At 42.7% G+C, this 22,211-nt stretch overlaps 1 protein-coding gene across 4 annotated transcripts in view; it reads right to left on the bottom strand.

Moving 5' to 3' along the window:
* MSRA (methionine sulfoxide reductase A) overlaps positions 1-22,211 on the bottom strand; it is a 407,469-nt gene that overhangs the window by 116,020 nt on the left and 269,238 nt on the right. For all 4 annotated transcript variants that reach the window (XM_057720694.1, XM_057720696.1, XM_057720695.1 and 1 more), the window contains exon 4: positions 12,565-12,669. In XM_057720694.1, coding sequence (XP_057576677.1) covers positions 12,565-12,669 — 105 coding nt within the window. The remainder of the gene's footprint in view (positions 1-12,564; positions 12,670-22,211) is intronic.

Below are 22,211 nucleotides of genomic sequence, written 5' to 3' on the forward strand. Positions count from 1 at the left end.
ATAGTTGTTAGCATTTGCCTTATGTATTGAGGTGCTCCTATATTGGGTGCATATATATTTATAATTGTTATCTCTTCTTCTTGGATGGATCCCTCAATCTTTATGTAATGTCCTTTCTTGTCTCTTGTAACATTTTTTATTTTAAAGTCTATTTTATCTGTTATGAGTATCGCTACTCCAGCTTTCTTCTGATTTCAATTTGCATGGAATATCTTTTTCCATCCCCTCACTTTTAGTCTGTATGTGTCCCTAGGTCTGAAGTGGGTCTCTTGTAGACAGCATATATATGGGTCTTGTTGTTGTATCCATTCAGCCAGTCTGTGTCTTTTGGTTGGTGCATTTAGTCCATTTACATTCAAGGCGATTATCGACATGTATGTTCCTATTACCATTTTCTTAATTGTTTTGTTTTTGTTTCTGTAGATCCTTTTCTTCTCTTATGTTTCCTGCTTAGAGAAGTCCCTTTAGCATTTGTTGTAGGGCTGGTTTGGTGGTGCTGAATTCTCTTAGCTGTTGCTTGTCTGTAAAGCTTTTGATTTCTCCCTCGAATCTGAATGAGATCCTTGCTGGGTAGAGTATTCTTGGTTGTAGGTTCTTCTCAGTCATCACTTTAAATATATCATGCCACAGCCTTCTGGCTTGCAGAGTTTCTGCTGAGAAATCAGCTGTTAACCTGATGGGAGTTCCCTTGTATGTTATTTGTTGTTTTTCCCTTGTTGCTTTTAATAACATTTCTCTGTCTTTAATTTTTGTCAGTTTGACTACTGTATGTCTTGGCGTGTTTCTCCTTGGGTTTATCCTGCCTTGGACTCTCTGCGCTTCCTGGACTTGGGAAGGTATTTCCTTTCCCACGTTAGGGAAGTTTTCAACTAGAATCTCTTCCAGTATTTTCTCAGGTCCGTTCTCTCTCTCTTCCCCTTCTGGGACCCCTATAATGTGAAAGTTGGTGCGTTTAACATTGTCCCAGAGGTCTCTTAGGCTGTCTTCAGTTCTTCCCATTCTTTTTTCTTTACTCTTTTCCACATCAGTGATTATCACCATTCTGTCTTCCAGGTCACTTATTCGTCCTTCTCCCTCAGTTAATCTGCTATTAGCTCCTTCTAGTGTATTTTTCATTTCACTTATTGTGTTGCATATCTCTGTTTGTTTGTTCTTTAATTCTTTTAGGTCTTTGGTAAACTTTTCTTGCAACTTTTTGATCTTTGCATCCAGTCTTTTTTCAAAGTCCTGGATCATCTTCACCATCATTATTCTGAATTCTTTTTGCAGAAGAGTGCCTATCTCCTCTTCATTTAGTTGTTTTTCTGGTGTTTTATCCAGTCCCTTCATCTGGTACAAAGTCTTTTGCCTTTTCATTTTCTCTGTCTTTCTGTAGCTGTGATTTTCAGTTCCACAAGATGAAATAGTGCTGATACTGCTTGATACTGCTGTCAGCCCTCTTGTGGAGGAAGCTGTCTAGGAGGCTCATGGGTGCTTCCTGGTGGGAGGGACTGATGGTGGGTTGGGCTGGGTGGGTGGAGCTCAGTGACACTTTAATCTGCTTGTCTGCCAATGGGTGGGGCTGTGTTCCCACCCTGGTGGTCGTTTGGCATGAGGCAACCCAGCACTGGAGCTTACAGGCTCTTTGGTGGGGCTAATAGTGGACTCTGGAAGGGCTCACGCCAATGAGCACTCCTCAGAACCCCCACTCCAGTGCCCCTGTCTCCTCAGTGAGCCACAGCTGTCCCCCACCTCTGCAGGCAACCCTCCAACACCAGCAGGTAGGTCTGGTTCAGTCTCCTATGGGGTCACTGCTCCTTCCCCCTGGGTCCTGGTGAGCACACTTTTTTGTGTGCCCTCCAAGAGTGGAGTCTCCGTTTCCTCCAGTCCTGTGGAGGCCCTGCAATCAAATCCCACTGGCTTTCAAAGTCTGATTCTCTGGGGATTCCTCCTCCCATTGCTGGACCCCCAGGTTAGGAAGCCTGACGTGGGGCTCAGAACCCCTCAGGACTTCCGTGGTATAACTGTTCTCCAGCTTGTGAGTCACCCACCCAGCATTTATGGGATTTGGTTTTAACGCAATTGCGCCCCGCCTACCATCTCACTGCAGCTTCTCCTTCGTCTCTGGATGTGGGGTGGGTTTTTTTGGTGAGTTCCAGTGTCTTTCTGTCAATGGTTGTTCAGCAGTTAGTTGTAATTCCAGTGCTCTTGCAAGAGGGCGTGAGCGCACGTCCTCCTACTCCGCCATCTTGATTCTTCTCTCCTCTCTATTACTTTTTAATTTCTTATTCCATTTACTTCTGTTCTTCATTATTTCTTTCTTCTTCATTGTTTGGTTTATGTTGTTGTTGATTTTTTAAGTTCTTGAGATGGATGCTGAGCTCTGTCTTTCTCCACCTCTAATGTATGAATTTAAGGCTCTATATTTCCCTTTAAGAATGGCTTTAGCCATGCCATATAAGTTTCGAAGTGTTGTATTTTAACTACCAGTCAATCAAAATATTTTCTAATTTCTATTATGGCTTATCTTTGACCCATAAGATAATTAGAAAATTTCTTCTATTCTAACTTAAAAGGATTTTCTACATATCTTTTTGCTATTGATTTCCAGCATAATCACATTATGATAAGAGAAACATAATCTCTGTGATTTTAGTCCCTTTGCAACATATTAAGACTTTATGGCTTAGCACATTTCCATGTGTGATTAAGAAAGTATAGGGTATAGTGTTTCATATTTGTCCATTAGATCAAGTGTTTTAATTGTGTTGGTCACACCCTCTATTAATAAGGCCCTTAAGACTCAACTCTTCTGGAATTGGCAAATAATAGAGCAAAGGTATTTTAGTTCCCTGCTTACCAGTCTGGATTCCTGTGTTGCCCTCAATTTTAACATAGTAATTCTTAATCATTTTGTCAGCATTTTGATATGATACTTTTAATATGTTTTTATATCTTATCCAACTTTTGATTTGTTTCTGATGGGAAGCTGATCTGAATAGCCTAGCCTGCCACTTAAGAACCTGGAAATTCTAGTTCCTGCCAATGTTATCGGCTTTGATTTTTTTCCCTCTTATCTAATTTATTACTCTTTTATGTGAAGTAATGTAATTCTTCTGACTTCCTTTCTTCTTATTGATTTTATGTTATTTCAGGAATTGATCAGCAAAGTTTAAATGACCTAACCTCTCCTATCTAAAATATGTGGAATTCTTCCTGGTTGAAAGTTTTCAAAAGCCTATTTGAACTTACTGACCCAAGCACATCTTTCAAAGGAAATTCTTAGATACCTGCCTTTTGTATAGGCTGCCAAAAGATGAGCATTCCTAACATCCACTACCACACTATCCATTAAAAATAAATTTTGATTTATAGCCTAAAAAAAAGCCTATTGAACTTCTTCATCTCAAAAATCCTTAACAGATTATAAAACTGTAATAGGTATTACAAGGAGCTTGTGAGGACAGATACTCTCCATTGGATAATGTGCTGCTGTTTCCATTTATGGTGTGGTTGTCTTTTCTGTTGGCTGAAAGCATCTTGTAACAATGCAGGACCACATATCATACAATGGAAATAACACAAGGTTTGAAATTGAATTCTTAGGTCCAAATTCCAATTCTGATAATAGAGTACTAACTGGTTCATGGCAAATCACTTCACCTCTCTGGGCCTGTCTGTTCATCTGTAAAATGGGGCTAAGACCACCTATTCACGGGTTATGTTAAGGATCAAATGGGATCACATGCACATAAGAACACAGCACCATGCCCACCCAGAGTAAACACCCAGTAGGAGTCTGTCATTGAGTCTGGAAGCACCAAACCCTTAAAGTACTAGAAAAGCAGAGGAAAAATGTTAAATATAAGCTCTAAAATATTATATGAGAGAGGGATTTGAAAGTGTAAATGGCACATTTGCAAATAGCAAAGATACTGTGTACACGTATGATAATATCATGCAAGGAAAAGTACGACTGAAAGAACAATTAATAAAGAAAAATATCAGTTAAATTCTTTGTTTCTTTTTTTCCCTGTTTCTGAAATTCTTAAAAGAATGAAATCCCTTTCAGAATTCATAATGCTGGGTTTGGGTCGTTTTTGCATTTTGTATGTGTGCAGCTGTTCCTCCACTATGAGTATGCACATCTGCTCATTAGCAATACAATATAATTCCCACTGTCTAATTATTTGCAGATGATAGATTCCTTGTACGTGAGCTAAAAAAAGGATAGTCCTTCAAAACTGGTGACTTATTTTAAAAAACCAACTTAAAGTGGTCAGCACAACAAAGTTCAGATATTAATTTGGCAAGTTGAAATATATGAACACCAGCACTTAATTGCCAACTTGATGAGAAACAGAAGGAAAAGAGAATCCTTCTCTCTCCATTTAATGTTCCCCAATAGACAGTGCTGGGTACTGCCTTCTCTATGGTGCACCTGGGAAGAGGCTATGAAGCAAACCTACTGAAGATGGAGTGGACCAGCCCCACCCCTGATTCCCTGGGAACCACGCACCTTGAACAACGCTGCACAGTGAGTGTAGGGGTGGGCTGGGAGGGGGGATGTGTGATCCACGGGCACTGAATGGAAGAGAGTCCTTGCAGTCTCTAGTCCCAACTACCGGGCTGAGGAACCACATTAATCCCCTACTCTTGGCTCTGAGGGAATGGCAGCAAGCCAGGGTGTGTGATCCTAGGGCTCTGTGAAACCAACACCAGAGACAGTGTGGCCCATGGGGACAGCTAGATGCAGCTACTAAGGACAACTGGAAGCTCCCTGTAGGAGGGTGGAGGGTGGAGGGTGGAGGGTGGGCGTGCGAGGGAAAGGGATGCTGGGCAGTCGATTGAGGATAAAGGGTATGAAACAATCGTAGGAAATGATCAAAGGTATTCACAACGTAAGATGGGGAAAATGAGAGGGAAAAAATGGAGAAATACTGGGGTTCAAGAGAGAGCAAGGCAAACAAATGGGAGCTGGTAAAATGGCTCTTACACGGGCAGGATAAAGATGGTGGCTGTTATATACGACGTGCTTATTCTGTGCCCGACACTGGGCTCTGCACAAAAAGACTACATTCCTCCATACACCATTTTACATTTCGCTTGTTCAATGAAAAAATATTTCATATGAAGCTTACTTTCTAGAAGAGGAGAAAGTTAATAAGCAAGTAAACAGACAAATCATTTCATCTTGTGATAAGTGTTAGGAAGAAAAGGGAGAGCAGTGATGGTGAAAGCCAGCCGGGAGGAGGGCTGGAGAGTTAGGGCGGGTCACCGAAGACCTCTCTAAGGACATGACTCTTTAAGCTGAAGGAAAGGAAGGAGTCAATCACGCCAAGAGCAGTGGGCAGATGGAGCACCTGTGTCTTCTAGAAATGGGGTGAATGAAGGCCACGATGCAGAAATGCAGCAGGTGGGGGTGGGGAAGGGGAAGAGCAGCCAGGCCTGAGGTTGAAGAAGGAGGCCCCGATTGGGTGATCCGAGGTAAAGAGTCTGTATATCATCCCAAAGAAAAGGCAGGAGAGGGACATACTTTTGTTCTGTGTTTTTGACAGGTCATTATGGGTACTGGATTGGGGAAGGGCAAGGCTGGTTAGGAGGATATTGTGATAGCAAGATGAGAGGAATGAGAACCAGGACCTGGTGGTCAGGCAGAGACAGAGAGAAAGGAGGCCAGGAGTGACGTAACTTCCCCAGGCCGCAGAGCTAGTACGTGGCAGGCCTGGGTAAAGCCATATCCTCTAACCCCAGAGTTCATACTCTTAACAAATTTGATTAAAGATGTTTTAATTAAGGAAGCATTTTAATTAAGATCTTAAGAGGAGTGACTGGGAGTTCATCACCAGCTTATAGTTGAAGGCTATTTTAGTAAGGATGAGTTCAGCTGTTGTAAGAATTAAAAAAAAAAGAAAAGAAGAAGGCCTAAAATGAACCAAAATAACAATAGCTTAAAGAAGTTCTTGCATAAAGAGTCCAGCCTGGGATACTGACTCTGGAGCCTTCTATCTAATAGGTCCTCAATTACAAGGAGCTACAAGACCAGAGACTCCAGAGTCAGTGAGGCCCCCAATCGGTGATCCAAGACAGTTCATCACAGCATCCACAAGCCTCTTGTGGGAAGGGAGAAAGAAGAAGAGAGTGGCTTTTCCTCTAAGTGCACCCAACCCAGAAGCTGACACCATCGTTGGTACTCATGCCCTGGTAGTCAGATTTTGGACACGTGGCTATACTTAGTCATAAGGAGTCTGGGAAATTTAGTCTTTATTGGCTGCACATCCAGCTAAAATTCCAATCCTTCCGAAGTGGAGAAACTGAAATTGGGGTCAGCTCGTAGTCTCAGCCAGCAGGCCTCTGCAGAAAGGCCACCACTCCCTCAGGAGTACACAAGCAGTTCCCCACCTGTGACCCCAGTCCCTGGGCAGGCCTAGAGCTACTACTAGAGGTCCACAAATCCAACTGTGTAGCAGGCATGGCCTAGAGGCTGTGGAATGTATTATGCATGTGAGCATTTCCATTTTCCAGAGGTATGTGACATTGCACTGGTTAATAAAATAGGCATTCAATTTACAGTGTGATTAAATTTTGCAGTAGCATTTTCATATATTTGTTTTAAAAAGGTTACTAACGGCACAATTATATCACATGGGGGATCCTGAAAAATGTTTATCCTTAGAAGAGGTCCTCCTAGTCAGGAAGCATGGACCCCTCTGGAGTAAGGGAAAGAAAACAGACTTGGGCTTTAGTCAGAGCTGTGTCCAAATACTGCCAACAACATCAAAGCAAGATTGTCAGTCTTCTGGAACCTCATTTCTTCCCTTCTGTTAAATGAAGACAGTGAACCCCAGTTCATAAGGTTATGGTAAGGGTTAAATGAAATGATAGACATAAAGCATCTACCACTAAATCTGGCCCATTAAGGTGTGCTTCATAAATGGTGCTGTCCTTTCTCCAGGATCAAGGAGAATGAAACAGGTTGGAATCAAGAAGTCAGGTTTATGGGATCAAGTCAGACAAAGCTGAGTCTTCACACAGTGCACTTGTGTGCTTGTGGCTTGGCCCAAGGTATAGGATCTGGCCTTGCATCCTCATGCAGGAATAGGAGGACTGAAATGATGGAATTCACGCACAGATCTTGCTAGGTACAGACATACAGAGCAAGCATGAGAAGCTGGGATCTTATCTGGCTCTTCTGAGGACTGTGTCAGCAGCAAACATAAGAGATTTCTGTCCACCAACCTCATCACCATCACTGCCAGCAGTTTCATCACAGAACGAGAACACAAACAATGCTGAAATCTTTCCAACTAGCAGGAAGTACAAAAGAAACCCTGTGGGTAGAAAACCCACACTTCAGTAGGCAGAGGGTAAATATTTTCCCACAGAAATCAAGGATATAAAAATAAATAAATAAATAAATAAATAAATAAATAAATAAATAAATCGGTGAAACTGCATTGTTGTGTTGAGAACACAACTACAAAGCGGCTACCTGCGTGGTTCTGGACCATTTTCAAGTGATTTTCACAAGATTTCATTTCATTCCTATGACAACCCGAGAAGTATGCAGGATAGACATTACTATCCCTTTTTTGTAGATGAGAAAACCAGAGTTGGGAAGAGGTCCAGCTGGGGCCAGAACCCAGATCTAAATGTTGGGTTCTGCCCTGTCATCTGGAGACTGGGCGAGTTTGGGGACCACATGGTCAGGAAGGAGCACTCTGTCCTGTTCTTGGCAGCCTGGAGGAACTGTATTTGTCCCATGAGTAAGACAAAGCCAGAAGAGGACGTATTAGTTTAAACTGTGGTATCTGAATGCTTCGGCAAAAGCGGAGGTTTTGAGGTAAATTAAAAGAAAAGACTATTCCACTCACTGGCCAATCATCTGTAAATTTCACCTGCAGCTAATCCACTGAGCAGCCTCTCTCAGGACTCACTGCCTGTTGGCCGTGGAATGTCAGGTCTCTGGGCCCCTATATCTTTAAAAGCCCACACTTTCTGATAGCGCTTACCAGCTTCGCTCCCTTCAAAATGGTGGGCCATGGGGACTTCCTCCTTTCCACTGGGACAGACACTGTGAGAGCTGCTTTAGTACCTTGAAGCAGGGAAGACCGTGCAGGATTTTCTCTGTCTGGTCTATGCCATGAAGATCTGATTTAACTGAAAGGGAACTTAAGCTTAAATTCTTCTTTCTACTATAACAGACCCTTGTCATGAGCCAGAACCCCCACATTTGCAAACACCATTCTAGGATATTGCTTCTCCCACAAAATGAAGTAAGTTATAACTAAAAATGTTAAGTGGCCCCTGCAAATCCTTAATGACTTTATAATCAAGGCAGTAAAGCCTTTCAACATGCTGATTAAAATACATTTCTGTCAAGTCCTATTGCTGCTGAGAATCAAGTGTGTCCCGGGCAGGCTTATCATCACTTCCAAGATCAATGCCTTCTCAATTTTCACTTAAGTTTTGTCTTTTTGTTGATAAGTAATTCTGGTACAGGTAAAAGCATTCCTCAAGCAGGTTGAGGAGTCACTTACTCTTGTCTCTGAAAAGAACCTACAATGGACTATTACTTCACAGACCAGGGTCTCCACCAAATCCAACATGCTTCTGTCTTTAGAAACGTCCATTTTCTGAGTAAGAGTAATCAGTCTTACACACCTCTACTTCCCCTATCTGCTCTACTGCGTGCTTTTCTTTTCTGGGCCACTTTTCACTGTGAAATATGATGAGTCACCATGTGACTTCAGGTAGAGAATTAAGAAGTTGTGGTCAGATGGCCAAGTTTAACTGCAGCCCAGCTATCTCCTGCCACATGCCCATCCTTCAGAGAGTGGACTTCAAATTCTTACCTTGGGAAAATTACACATGACTACATGTTTTAGACCTCCAGAGTTCCCTGGGACTGTGAAATCCATTGATATCAGAATTCTTCTGAACTTATGTTTTTGCTTTTAACGTCCCAGCGTTAACCAATACATGTTTTAATTATTTCAGGTTAACATTTTGGTCTGTGATCTTACACACATTTATCTGAATGCGCATTTGATCTCAGTTTATTGGGATTAAACTATTTTCTTCCTATAAGAATGTATTTTCCCTGTGTGTTAACCAAAATGTTGGATACTGCCGCTTATTCCAAACCACTTAGTGATCTAGCACCACTTAGCAGAGTTCCTGGCAAAAAGAGCAGACATGAGATTAACATCATTAATGACTGATTACCTTACACAATAGTTCAGGAATATCGAGATGGCATCTGATACGTTCTCAGGCCATATATCCCAAATCCTAAATCCTAATTCTTAGTTCTGAATTACCAAGGAAGCGCCAATCAAACCACCAACAGGTTTTGAAGAAGCAATTTTCAATGTCCACCCCTCAATGTCTGAGTCAACGGTAAAACCATTCAAATGCCTTCAGACCTCTGATTTATCAAGCCAGACGAACATGGTTAACTAACGGTTACTGAATATAATGATCCAGCATAATGCTCATTGTTTAAATTGAGTAAGTAGATTCGTTAGGGTTTCTGTTGTTGATGTAAGTAACATAAAGCCAACAAACTAGCTCAAGTTACAAAAAGGAAGGGAATACCTAGAAGCTCTCCTAGCTTGAATAGCTTACAGGAGAGCTCTCAGAATTGAAGGGAGAGCTGCAGGAGTGAGGAGGCCTGGGGCCTCAGAGCCTCCTGCGGGTTTTCTCCTTCCATTTCTCCTCTCTCAGTACCTTTGCTCATCTCTCTTCCTTGCTTCCCTGGGGGATGCACCATCCCCCACACAGAGCACCTCTACCCTGGCACCTGCAACAAAGCGAGAATGTACAGCAGCCCCAGGGAAGGACTCTAGTTGGTTCTGCTTGGGTCACATGCCTATTCTTTGGATCAAACACTGCTGACAACATGAATAAGATACTGTGATTGATCAGGCCTAGATCACATGATCAGTCCATTGGCCCTATTTCCAGAAGGGTCACAGGAAACCCTACAAGGCAGAAAGAGATTGTTACCATGCTCAACTAGCTAAAAAAGTAATTCTAATAATAATGTGGGAAGATCAGATATCTTGTGATTTAATATGTGTGATTGTATATACTGCATGAAACACTACTCCAAGCAGAAACAAATATATTTATGTGAGGGTAGAAAAATTCTCCTCCTACATGTGTAATTTGTGCAAAATATCAGTGTAAGAAATAGGTCACTCAGCATTCCAATCCCAATGCCTGTGACCCCCATCATTAGCAACTTCATCTTCTGACACAGAATTGAAGCTGAAGTTTAACCAGATGACCTCTAAAGTCTCTTCCAGTCTATGGGCCTATAAATACCCTGTTAGAAAAAGAAATATCTCTGGAAGAACAGCACATCAACCTATTACATTGTTGAACAGTGTTATGGGCTAAAGTATGTCCCACCTCTTCCCACAATGCACATGTTGAAGCCCTAACCTCCAGTACTTCAGAGTGTAACTTAATCTGGAAACAGAGTCTTTAAGATTAAATGAGGTCACTTGGGTGGGCCCTAATCCAATTTGGCTGGTGTTCTTACACGAAGTGGAGATTAGGACACAGACACACACAAAGGGAAGACTGCATGAGGAAAAGAGAGCCATCGACATGCCAAGGTGAAACCAACCCTGCCCATGCCTTCAACTCAGACTCCCAGGCTCCAGGACTGTGAGAAAATTAACTTCTGTTGTTGAAGCCACCTAGTCTGTGATACTTTATGATGGCAGCCCTAGCAAATTATCAATAATGCAGATAGTAAACCAAGAATTTCAAAGAGGACTGAGGCAAAGTTGAGACAAATCTGATCCATGGGATGGGGAGAACAAGAGGTTCTCCTAAAGTTCTTTTGAAGGTGGAATTCCCCTGAGATTCAGGGGCCAGAACTAGTGACCTAATAACTGAGGTGTGCTAGTAAAGATGTGATCAAATGGGTAAGACATTAAGAGAAGGAGAGAGAAGTGGATGACAGACTTCACCCTCTTTGAAATTTTGTGGAGGCCAAGCATAAGGTGGTTCTATCAGGACATGGCATTATGGATGGCCAGGCCAAGGCCACATACCCAGCCTTATGGGCCTGCAGGAGCTTGCCTTGGCTCCTGACAGGTGTCTCCACTTAGAACTTTGGAGCCCTCAGCATCCTGCCCTGACCCTTGGCTTTGAGAGCCAAGAGGCTGAAAGGCAGCTCCATCTGGATCAAAGGCTTCCCAACATGAGTTCCTGGCTGTCACCACCCTTATTTATGATGCTTACCAGTCAGTTTCCCATTGGCCACATGTGTCTAAGCCATTAGGCCTGCCATTCTCATATGAGGTGACGGTCCAGTAGTCCAAACGGGGATGGCATCGGATCCTTCTGATGATAGTACTCTTGCCCTACCAGTCCTCTACTTCCCCTGCCCCACACCTCAGTGCTCCCCCACCGGACACTCATCCCGCCATGTCAACCAGACTTCACTATCATGGAGAGCCTGCTCCTGGCCTCCTTTCCAGTCTTCGCCCACCTTGCTGGATGTGCCTGGATCCTGGACCTGCCTGATCCTGGCTCATTGATCATTTTGCTGTTCTTGCCTTAGTTCTGACCTTTGCCCTCTGGCAAACCACCCTGGCATTAGGTGAAACCAGAGCTCAGGACTCACCAACCGGTGCTGCTGAGGTCTTGGTAAGGTCCCATCGCAAAGTACAATGCACATTTGGAAAAAACACATCCATTCATCAGGAAATAGTCAACACGGTGTACCCACTCCCCCAACACCTGACACCAAAGGGAAAATATTTTCATTAAACAGAACAATTGCTAAACGAACAGGGTTTATGAAAATCACATTGGATTTATAGGACTTTTCAGTTCATAAGCCTCATAATATCAGATCATCACACTGGCAAAGCAGTGCTTCTAAGGCTGTTAAGATGAAATCTGGAAATTGTTCCATTATTGACTATTACAATGATATTTGCCAACATGAGATTTTTGCTTGCGTGTGCATTCAAATAAAATTCCTGACCACCATTGTTTACAGCCCTAATATATTAATATCTCCATATAATAAAGACAAATGAAATATGTAAATAACCCAAGCATGGTGGACCCATTGAATACTGCATTTTACCTTTATGTTTTTTTTTTTTTTAATCACCCACAGACATTTAAAAGAAAAAAAAAGGTTGATAATGTCAAAAGATGAGAAAGGCTAAATTCAGGGAAATAAAGGAACCATAAATCAGGAAAACTTTGGAGCTGCTAGAAAGACACTTTAATTTTGTAGACAAAAGACTGCATTAAGGAGGAATAATGCAATAATCAAAGGTGAACGAATCTCTATTGTCTGGCGTCTTTCTCTGTGGGAATTTTCCCACCCCTGACAGCTGTAAAGGGGGGAGGGGCACAGACGGTAGCTGTGCCTTTATTCTCTCGCCCTCTTTCTCCCCAGCCCCTCCCCTTCTCCGTCAATAAATGTCTGCAATCATATTCTTGAGCTCCTGTGTGATTTCAAGGTTCATCTCTTCCATGCAGCTCAAACACTAATTATCCCAGCTGTAATTAGTAAGATAATTAAATACTGGCTCACTCATCTACCTTGGGTCGGGTCATGATTCTCCCAGAAGACCTTGAGCAGCTCCTCAAAGCTGATGCGTTCTGGCTGGTACACCACTCGGACTACTTCTGCGTGGCCAGTTTTTCCTTGAAAGAAACAGAATGTGCAACCCAAATTTACTGACAACATCATTTTATGACAAGTTATTTGTTTCCAAAAAGCCACTAGACAAAGGCTGAAATTCTTCCCTCTGAAGGCAGGGTGGGAGCACAGTTGTACTTTAACGGTTTCATCCTAAGTCCCTGTCGCTGGTTCTTTTTCCATAAAAGCACACGTTGTCCTCGAGCAAGTTTCCTGAGGATGATGATTTATCTTCATTGTGTTCTAATTTTTTTTAATCTCATGAGAAAATAAACTCAGGTTTTCATTTTTCTAATCTCAGTCTTATGAAAACTTATGGATCCAACCTGACATGGCGCTAGAGATTGGAAACTCTGCAAAGGGGTACGAGCCAATTTATTTTTATCATCCCCTTTCTCTGTACGTAGTAAGCTCAGCTGCACTGCAGAGGGAGATGGTGCCAGATAGAGAAACCTGTGAAAAAACAGGCTTATAACCATTCACATTCGATAAATTCGTTAACAGAGAGACATATTTGCTGTTCTGTTAACACTGAGACGAGGGTCAGATTCGTATACCCAGCGGGGCAGTTAAGTGTTTTCCAGACTGATTCATCTCTGTGGTACACAACTGCTGTAGCAAGTGTCTCTCTGCAGCCCCCGCTGTTAGCACACTCCCTTCTCAAAGGTGGTCCCCAAGGTTCTGTGAATCTCAGAAGCAGGTATTTGCTGTACCATTTGTTCCCTCTCTTATTTTACAGTGTTAGAACATGGTAAATCATAGACCCCTCTAATTTAAATTTGTTTTCCATCTCTTTCGGTCACCTTGTGTGTACTAAAGAATTTAGCCTTGTCTAAACAGGTAGCTGGTCTTTGCCTTGGCTCTGGTAGGTAATCTAGGTCATACCTGATAGGAGTGTCCTTATTTAGAGAGGGGCCGTTACACCTACACTCTTAGGGTGGGGCTGGCCACACTGAATATTAGGGTAGGGCTGCCAACAGTCGTAGGATAGGGTCTGCTATGTTAGAAAGACCAACCATGTGACTGAGGGTGGGGGCTTTGGGTAACAGTATCAATTGACCTAGAGCCTGAGTTCAACATCTAGGCAATCAATCAATCACACCTATGTAATGAAGCCCCAATAAAAATTCTGGACACCAAAGATTGGAAGAGCTTCCTGGTTGGCAATACTCTGCATATTGTCACACACAGAGGCCAGGAGGGTAACACATCCTGACTGCATGGGAGATGACACAGAGGCTTTGCACTGGAACCCTTCCAGACTCCGCCCTATGTGACTATTCCTTTAGCTGATTTTGATCTGTATCCTTTTCCTGTAATCAGCTATGACGGTGAGGATAACAGCTCTTGAGTTCTGTGAGTCCTTCTAACAAATTATCAAACCTCTCAGTGGTTTGGGGAATCCTCTGAACTTATATCTTACTTTACAAAAGTGTTTTCCCCTATGTTGGTAATCTCACCTTAATTCTTACAACCCTCCAATGGTACACATAGGGAAGTTAGAAATCCCCATTGTACAAATTGGCAAACGGATACATATAAGTTAAATTTTCCCAAAGTCATATAGCTAGTAAATTTCTGGACCATAACCTGAAAAAACACCCTCTGACTTCCTATCCAGGATTCTGTCCAATACATCAAAGCAAAGAGAGCAAAGTGAACATAAATCCAGAAAAGGAAAGAGATCTATTTATTATCTTTAGTCTTCCTTAACAGTTAAATATATTTCTGATTATAGAAATAATGATTTGCAAACAATATGAAGCTTAGAAAATGTGCAGAAACATAAAAAAGAAAATAAAAATCACCCATACTCCTATCACATAAGTACTATCAATATTTTTATGCATTTCTTTCTAGATATGTACAAGATGCATACACACACAAAACACACACACTCACACCATGACACACAATTTGTTTTATTGTAATCACTTCATCATGCTTTTCCCACTAACCAGCATATTGTGAGTGTTTTCCCATATCACTGAAATTTTTAGGAAATACCAGTTATAATGACTATATAATACTCCAAAGATGGCCGTACTCTTACTTATTCAATGATTCCCTGTCATTGGGCATTTGTACTGAATCCTATTTTTAACTGTGATTGTAAATATTTTTCTACATTTCTGAGGCTGCCTCAAGCCTTAGTTATATAAGTAGAATTTCTAAATCAATGTTTATAAACATTTTAAAGATTCTTGATACCTAGTGCCAAATTGCTATTCATTAAAGTTGACCCAATTTTCTCTCCCCAGCATATCTGCGGGTCAGCCTCAGTCACCATCACAATGTTTTTAATCCCTACCAATTTATACATGGAAGATAGTGTCCTATCATTTTATTTTTAATGAATGTAATTACTAAGGAGGTAAAAAATGTCATGCTTATTAATAATTTTAATTTTTTATTTTCTCTAATTTTTGTTATGTCTTTTTTTATATTGGATTATTAATATTTTGTTCTTAATTGGTCAGCCTACATAATTTTCATTCAAATACTATAGTCATGTAAGTTAACATCTAAACAGATTTTATGCTAACGGACATGAAAAGAATGACAGGGGATTATGAGAAGAAGATTCATTAAGCATAATAACCATGTTACTGTAAAACCATTTTTGATCTACTTTAAAATCTTACTATTTTGTGTTTTGAAAGGTTTAAATGAATGATTTAGCTATATAACTAGTAAAACTCTAAATATTAAAAATGGCAACAATGTATTACAAACATGACAAAATATATTTGATAAGAAAAGCACTGAAACCACACTAGAAATATAGGCAAAAGATGTAAACAGGTAATACACATTGGAAAAATAAATGTAGATCAAGACATGAAAAGTTCTCAACATTTTAAATGCACGTTAAACATTAAAATAACATTTCTTACTCATTTCATTTTGTAAAACTGCTTAAAATCAGGCCTAGTGCTAGTGAGGCTGGCGCCCTTACTTGGGTGGTGACAGTGAAAATGACAGCATCCTTCTGAAACCCCATGGGCACAAGAAACAAGGGCCCCAAAGATTAAGATTAATTCACCTTGATTAAGTGACCCAGGAAATCAACCTCAACGATATAAACCCCAAATAATAGAAAAGACATACACAAACACAAAAATTCATTCCATCATTAGTACAATGGTGGAGTACCATAAGAAATCCAAAAGTCAAACAAAAAAGAAACAAATTATGCCATAGCCACATGATGAGATATCGTGTCACCATTAATCACAATGCTGAACCCTAGTAAAAGCTGTTAGTATTTACTGAACACTGATAATATGGCAGGCACTTTACCTACTGGATGTTCTTCAATGCTCATAACTTTTTTTTCCCAATTTTTCTCTACTGAGGTAAAATACACACAACATAAAATTTACCATCTTAACTATTTTTAAGTGTACAATTCAGTGGCATTAAGTACAATCACATCATTGTGCTACCATCACCATCAACCATCTCCAGAACTTTTTTTATCTTGCAAAACTGAAATTTTATATCCATTAAACACTAACTCCCCAACTTTATCTTCCCCTAGCCCCAGGGGACCGCCATTCTACTTCTGTCTCTGTGAATCTGACTCCTCTAGGTACCTCATGTCAGTGGCATCATATTGTATTTGTCCATTTGTGACTGGCTTATTTCACTCAACGGAATGTCCTCCAGATTCATCCACGTTGAAGCATGTGTCAGAATTTCCTTCTTTTTTAAGGCTGGATACTATTCCATTGTATGTATGTGCCCCATCTGGTGCATCCATTTATCTGTCAGTGGATACTTGCGCTGCTTCCACATTTTGGCTATTGTGAATAATGCTGCTATGAAGACAGGCACACAGATATTGCTCACAACCATTTTACTACAGGATGTCATCCCCATTTTACAGATGAGAAAACCAAGGCCTTTCCACAAGTTTTCTCACATAACATCCCACAGCCAGTAAGCAGCAGCCAATCAGGTTTCAACTGGCCTGGCTAATTCTATGACCCCAAGCTGGGCTCCTGAATGTAGACACCTGAAGTCATCAAGTGACAGCAAATGTCACACAGGTAGCAGCCCAGATAAGAAATCACAGCTGTGGGGGTAACTGACATCCAGGCTGTGAAGACAATTTTCCAGGATTAGGCTCTTCTTTCGTGGTTGCGATACGGGGTCAGGAAAGATTTCCACTCACCAGCAAACACTTTCAGACATAATCTGCACACTGACATTATTTGTGGAGAGGTTTAAAGAAGCTTGGTTGTTTAAAAGAAACTACTACCATTAAAATTCAGGATCCACCTGCATTGACAAACAGTGTGGAGAAGCCCTTGTCAAACTCACCTTTAAGTTTCTTTATTTTATTTCTCCAAAGTACAAGAGCCTGTATAAAAATACACAGTGCAAATGATCAAAAGGATTAAGGGGCCAGGAACCACTTACAGAAATACCCATACCTCCAGGAACTCACCGATGTGCTAGGCTAATTTGATTCCCAAGATCAATCTGCAAATAGTTTCTGGTGCTTCCAAAGATAAAAGGCTATATCTTAAAAATACTTTGAGCTGTTTCTTCACATAACATCGTGCAAATAGCATGATAGATACGATGTGCAAATGTGCCTGTTAACAATTCACAGCAGCGTTATAGGTGCCTTAACACTGCCATTCAAAAACACCTTGAAAGGAAAAATGTAAAGGATGAGTGTCTTCTCTGAGCATTTTCCTGTGTCGCTTTATCTTGTGACCCCAAAGGGAGGTAAAGGAATGCAGAGGGGTAGACTATGGGCAGTCATTCCTTACAAGATAAAACATCCCAGAAGACACACATGGGAGTGTTCTGGGGCAGAAAAATCACACATCTGGAGTCAGCTAGAGCTTTGTGGAAGCCAAGTCATCCACAGGACCAGGTGTTTTTAAAGAGAACCCTAAGATAAGTCAGCCAATTCTTAAAGTCCTACGTGACAGCTTTCCATCCCATGGGGAAAATGCGATCTTCAACTCTTCCAGGTCAGCACGATTAGTTTTCACTACTGGTGGGCTGGGAAGAAGAAAAGAAAGCAGGGAGGTGGCCTACCCAGCCGATGAGACTGGAAAAGAGGCCCGGAGCTGATGAGACAGGAAGGCAGGTGGCTGTGTTGTGCACTGGTGAGAAGCACGCAGTCAGAGCCAGGCTACCTGGGCTGTGTGCCGGCTCTGCTAATTGGCAGCTGTGTGACCCGGGCAGGGCCAGGGAGGGGGGAAAACACTGGTTTCAATCACAGCTCCCTGGCTACGAGCCATGCCTGCCTAGGGGGCACACACCACCTATCGAGGGCCCTTTATCCACTTAACCACTCGATGCCTCAGTTTCCTCATCTGCAAAATGGGGAGTCAGAACAGTGCCTGGCACACAGGATATTTAGTCTAAGTCTCTGTTTTATTATAAGCTGTATTATTAGCTCTACTCAGCTGTGATGGAATGGGAAAAGATGAGAATTAAAGTCACAAGAAGTATCTTAAGCCGTAGTTCTAACAAGTAGTTTAACACATGTTTGACTATGATCCTGGGTCTCCTACTATTTCAGATAGGAATAAAAATAACCTCTGTGACAGAAGAGTCATAAAGATTAAATGAGGTCATATGTGGGAAAGTTCTGGGGACTAAGCCCGTTCTCTACACACAAACATGAGGCTTCTATTATTGCTACCCTTTTGTGTTTCCTTAGCATGGACACCACCCCACAAGGACTAAACTGCAGGAGAAAACACATATCTCCGTAAGTGGATAATTCTTATTTTATTCATTCATTCAACTGATAGAAATATCGACTGAGTGCCTACAACCACTGACCCAGGTGCTGAGATGCAGTCCCAGCTGGCACATTCTTGCCCCAGTGGGAACCGTGGTCCGGCCTCCGTTCACACCATGGAGGACCCAGATTCTCACTCTTTTGATGAAGTGTAGGGTGGCGAAGGAAGACTTTGTTTTTCAAGTGATTCCCCACTTTAGAATCAGAAATAAAAAGACAGAGGTTTAATGAGGGAGTATTTAATTTGGGTAAAAGGAAACCTCCAGAAGCAGGGCTCCAGGAGCAGAAGCGGAGGCTGGGATCTTGCCTCCTTGGAGAAGCCACATCCTACTGTACCGTGGCTGTTGACAATTTCCTTCCTAGGAGAACCTTTGTTCATCAGAGTTGGTGTAGCCAGGAGGCAGTGCACAGCTGCCTGAACTGAGATGAGCAGAAGCCCCCACAGCCCCGGGCTGGGAGAGTGGGAGGGCCACCTCCCTCTGGTCAGAGCCAAGTGACCGCAGGTTGGCAGGCAGCAGTGATGGGTGGCCAGCATCACACAGCCAGCATGCTGAGCAAGTGAGCCCAGAGGTGAGAGAGCCCAAACTCTCTATAAAAGTGGTGGCTCCTCCCCAACGGCGTGGGCAAATCCGACGCCAGGAGATTTTCATAAGGAGAAGAAGCAGGGCCACCTGCACCAAAGGCAGCTTGAACCCACAAGGGGCTCCTGGGGCAGGTTCATCTAGACTGACCAGGAGGGGACCCAAGGACCACCCAGCCGAACAGCCCAGGCCTGCATGGCCCCAGCGTGTGAGGAAGAGCGGAAGCCAGGGCAGAGCCCCTGCCTTCTGGGAGGGGACTCAGTGCACATGCAGAACAGAAAAGTAAAGAGAGATGGAGACCATGCATACCTGCTGGGGCTGGGGCTGGGGCTGCTGGGGCTCCTGCTGCTGCTGTGGAGGGTGGGGGGTGGGGGGGTGGATAGCACCTGATCCCCAGGTAGAAGCTGCACCAAATGGTGTCCCTCCACTGTGAGCAGGGCTTCTGCTGTATCTGCAGGACAATGAGACCTTGAGGCCTGCTCGCCCCTCTCTAGTTCAAGATCCAGCCCTGCGGCCACACCTCACAGTAAACAGGTCGCCCATCAAGACCCCACTGCAGGGCTCCACCCGGGAGGAGGAGCACAGGGCAGCGTGCTTAGGGCTCACGTTGCCAGCTTGGGCTTGCCTCGGGCCACTGACCTGATGCTCCCCTCCGAGCTATCCTCTGCCCACCAGAGCGCTTCCTGGCCACCAGGCATCTTTCTCCATAGCTGGGGGTATGCCAAGCTCATTTCCCCATGCCATCTCCCTGATCCAGACACACCCACACCCACACCCACACCCAGCTCCTGCTGCCCCCACAGCTGCAGTGCCCTCCCTTCAGCCACCTGCAGTCCAAGCCCTCTCCTACTCTCAAGGTTCCCTTAGGTGCTGCTTCCTCCAGGAAGCCCTGCCTGAGTAAAGAGCTTAAGAAGGGGCACGATGCATGGGAGGAAGCCCATCAGATCTACTGTGCTCAGATTTGGGCCCCTCAACTGAGTCAGGTCCTTGAGGTCCCTCACTGGGTCGTTGTAATGAAGAGAGATGATGGATGTAGCAGACAGGGTGCAGCAATTAGCACACAGAGGGGACTAAAAAAAATGATCATTTTCCACCAAGCACCACTGATCCAGTCCCCATGGACTCTCACTGCACTTGGGATCAGTCACACACAGTGTAATGTTTAGGTGCTGGCTGTTTTCATGTGCTTGTTTAGTCTTCCTGCGTACAAAGTGGGCTCCTCAAGAGGAGGATCCAGGACAGCAGCTCTTCTCTGTCATCCCCCAGGACCAGGCAAATGATGTGATATTAATAAACACACTCAGATCAGAGGAGTCTTGTGCTGAATGTTTCTGCCACTTATTTAGCCTTTATCTGGATGAGCATCCGTGCCGGCCCCAGCCCTGCTCACCTGCCAGAGGACCAGTCCCCTATAGGAAGTCATACCTCCATGCCCTGCTCTGCCTCTGTCCCTAACCACTGAATTCTATGTAAACCTCATCGTACATCTTCAAACAGACGCAGCTACTACCTGGAGAAAGTGATTAGACACAATTAATGCAACTTGAACACCTTACTGTATGGGTCAACACAATGTTTTGTTTACTCATTAATTAAAAAATATTTCCTGAATGCTTACTAAGTTCCAGTACTGTGCTAAGTACTGGAGATTCAATGGTGGCAAATGTTAATACAATGACAACGAAAGACTCTTGCAGCACCGGTACTGCTTACAGTCTGAGTCCACATAAGGAACTGCTCTTTGGGGACTTCCCTGGTTGTCCAGTGGTTAAGACTCTGCACTCCCAAAGCAGGGGGCCTAGGTTTGATCTCTGGTCAGGGAACTAGATCCCACATGCCACAATTAAAGGCCCTGCATGCTGCAAGTAAGACCCAACACAGCCAAATAAATAAATAAATATTGAAAGAAAGAAAAAAAAAAGAACTGCTCTTTGGAGGAAAAAGACGATCTATTTTATTTATCCTATAGGCAAGAAGGAGGGGAAAAGTGAGCTACAGTTATTTTTTCATTAAAAAATAACTGTTCTTCAATTCCCCTCATCTTTCCCAGCCAACAAGACCAATCCAAACTGTTAAATCAAACCAAAGAGCATAGAAAAAAATCCAGGTGTTTGAAGGGGAAAGCAGAGCAGTGGATGACTAATACCTCCCTTTCCCATACTAGATTCAAACCACTACTTTCCTATTGCTAATTAACTACAAAGAGGTAAGATGTCAGCTCAGTTTCATCTCCAGCTCCTGCAGATAGAAAATGTGATTTCCAACAATGTACTCATTATAAAAAAAAAATCCTAATACATCAAAATTGGATGCCCTGTGGAGTTCATTATAGGATTTGAGGAGTGTCTATACTGTCATTTTATCTTGGCTTTTTTTTTCTTTTGTCTCATCAGTCACTTAAAGTGTCCAAAGAGAAATGTAAGCTTTAAAAAGCATCCTATTGATTGAAAAGTAGGAAAAAAATACTGTTAGAGAAATTGTAATTTTTTTTCTGGTTCACCATGGGGAGACGTGGTGGGGGGTATATAATCCTTCAGAGATTATTCTCTCAGAGGACTGCTATAAACACGGTAGAGTACTTTATCAAGAAAGTTCCTCAAGAAAACAATACACTATAACCATTAATTCTTTGTGCTACTGGAGGTTTCTTACTGCTACAAAGCTAACTAGTAGGTAACTAGTCTAGGAGTGGCAGCTCACTAGTTTCTATATCCAACCTACTAATCATAGAGGCTGGCCCTCACACCCTTTGAACTGTTTTTTCCAGAACATGAAGGATATGAAAGGACCTATGTGGTTGGGTTGATCAATGCCTATTTCCTAGACCAGCACGAACTCCCACACCACCAAGAGATAGGCAGGCATTATGAAATGTCAGCAAAACTAACCTGCTTGGTGGAGATCACAGTATCCTTCCAGCCAAGAGAACAAACACAGTGTTATTAAATGGCCAGATTAATATTAAACACAGTATTACACACTGGGGGAACTATGACTCCTTGATGCTGCCAAATTATACCAAAGAGTCCAAAATGAGCCCTGCTTGTACCTTGTTATCAGTGGGCTACATAAGGAGAATGGTTCACAACACTATACCTTAGAATCACTTGTGGAACTTTTGGAAGGATACTCTCACACCTCCCACCCCAGGCCATGCTGGAATTCTGATACAAGAGGTCTGGGGTCTGGC

This window comes from Hippopotamus amphibius, chromosome 2 (assembly GCF_030028045.1).
Source record: "Hippopotamus amphibius kiboko isolate mHipAmp2 chromosome 2, mHipAmp2.hap2, whole genome shotgun sequence".
In the NCBI taxonomy this organism is placed as follows: domain Eukaryota; kingdom Metazoa; phylum Chordata; class Mammalia; order Artiodactyla; family Hippopotamidae; genus Hippopotamus; species Hippopotamus amphibius.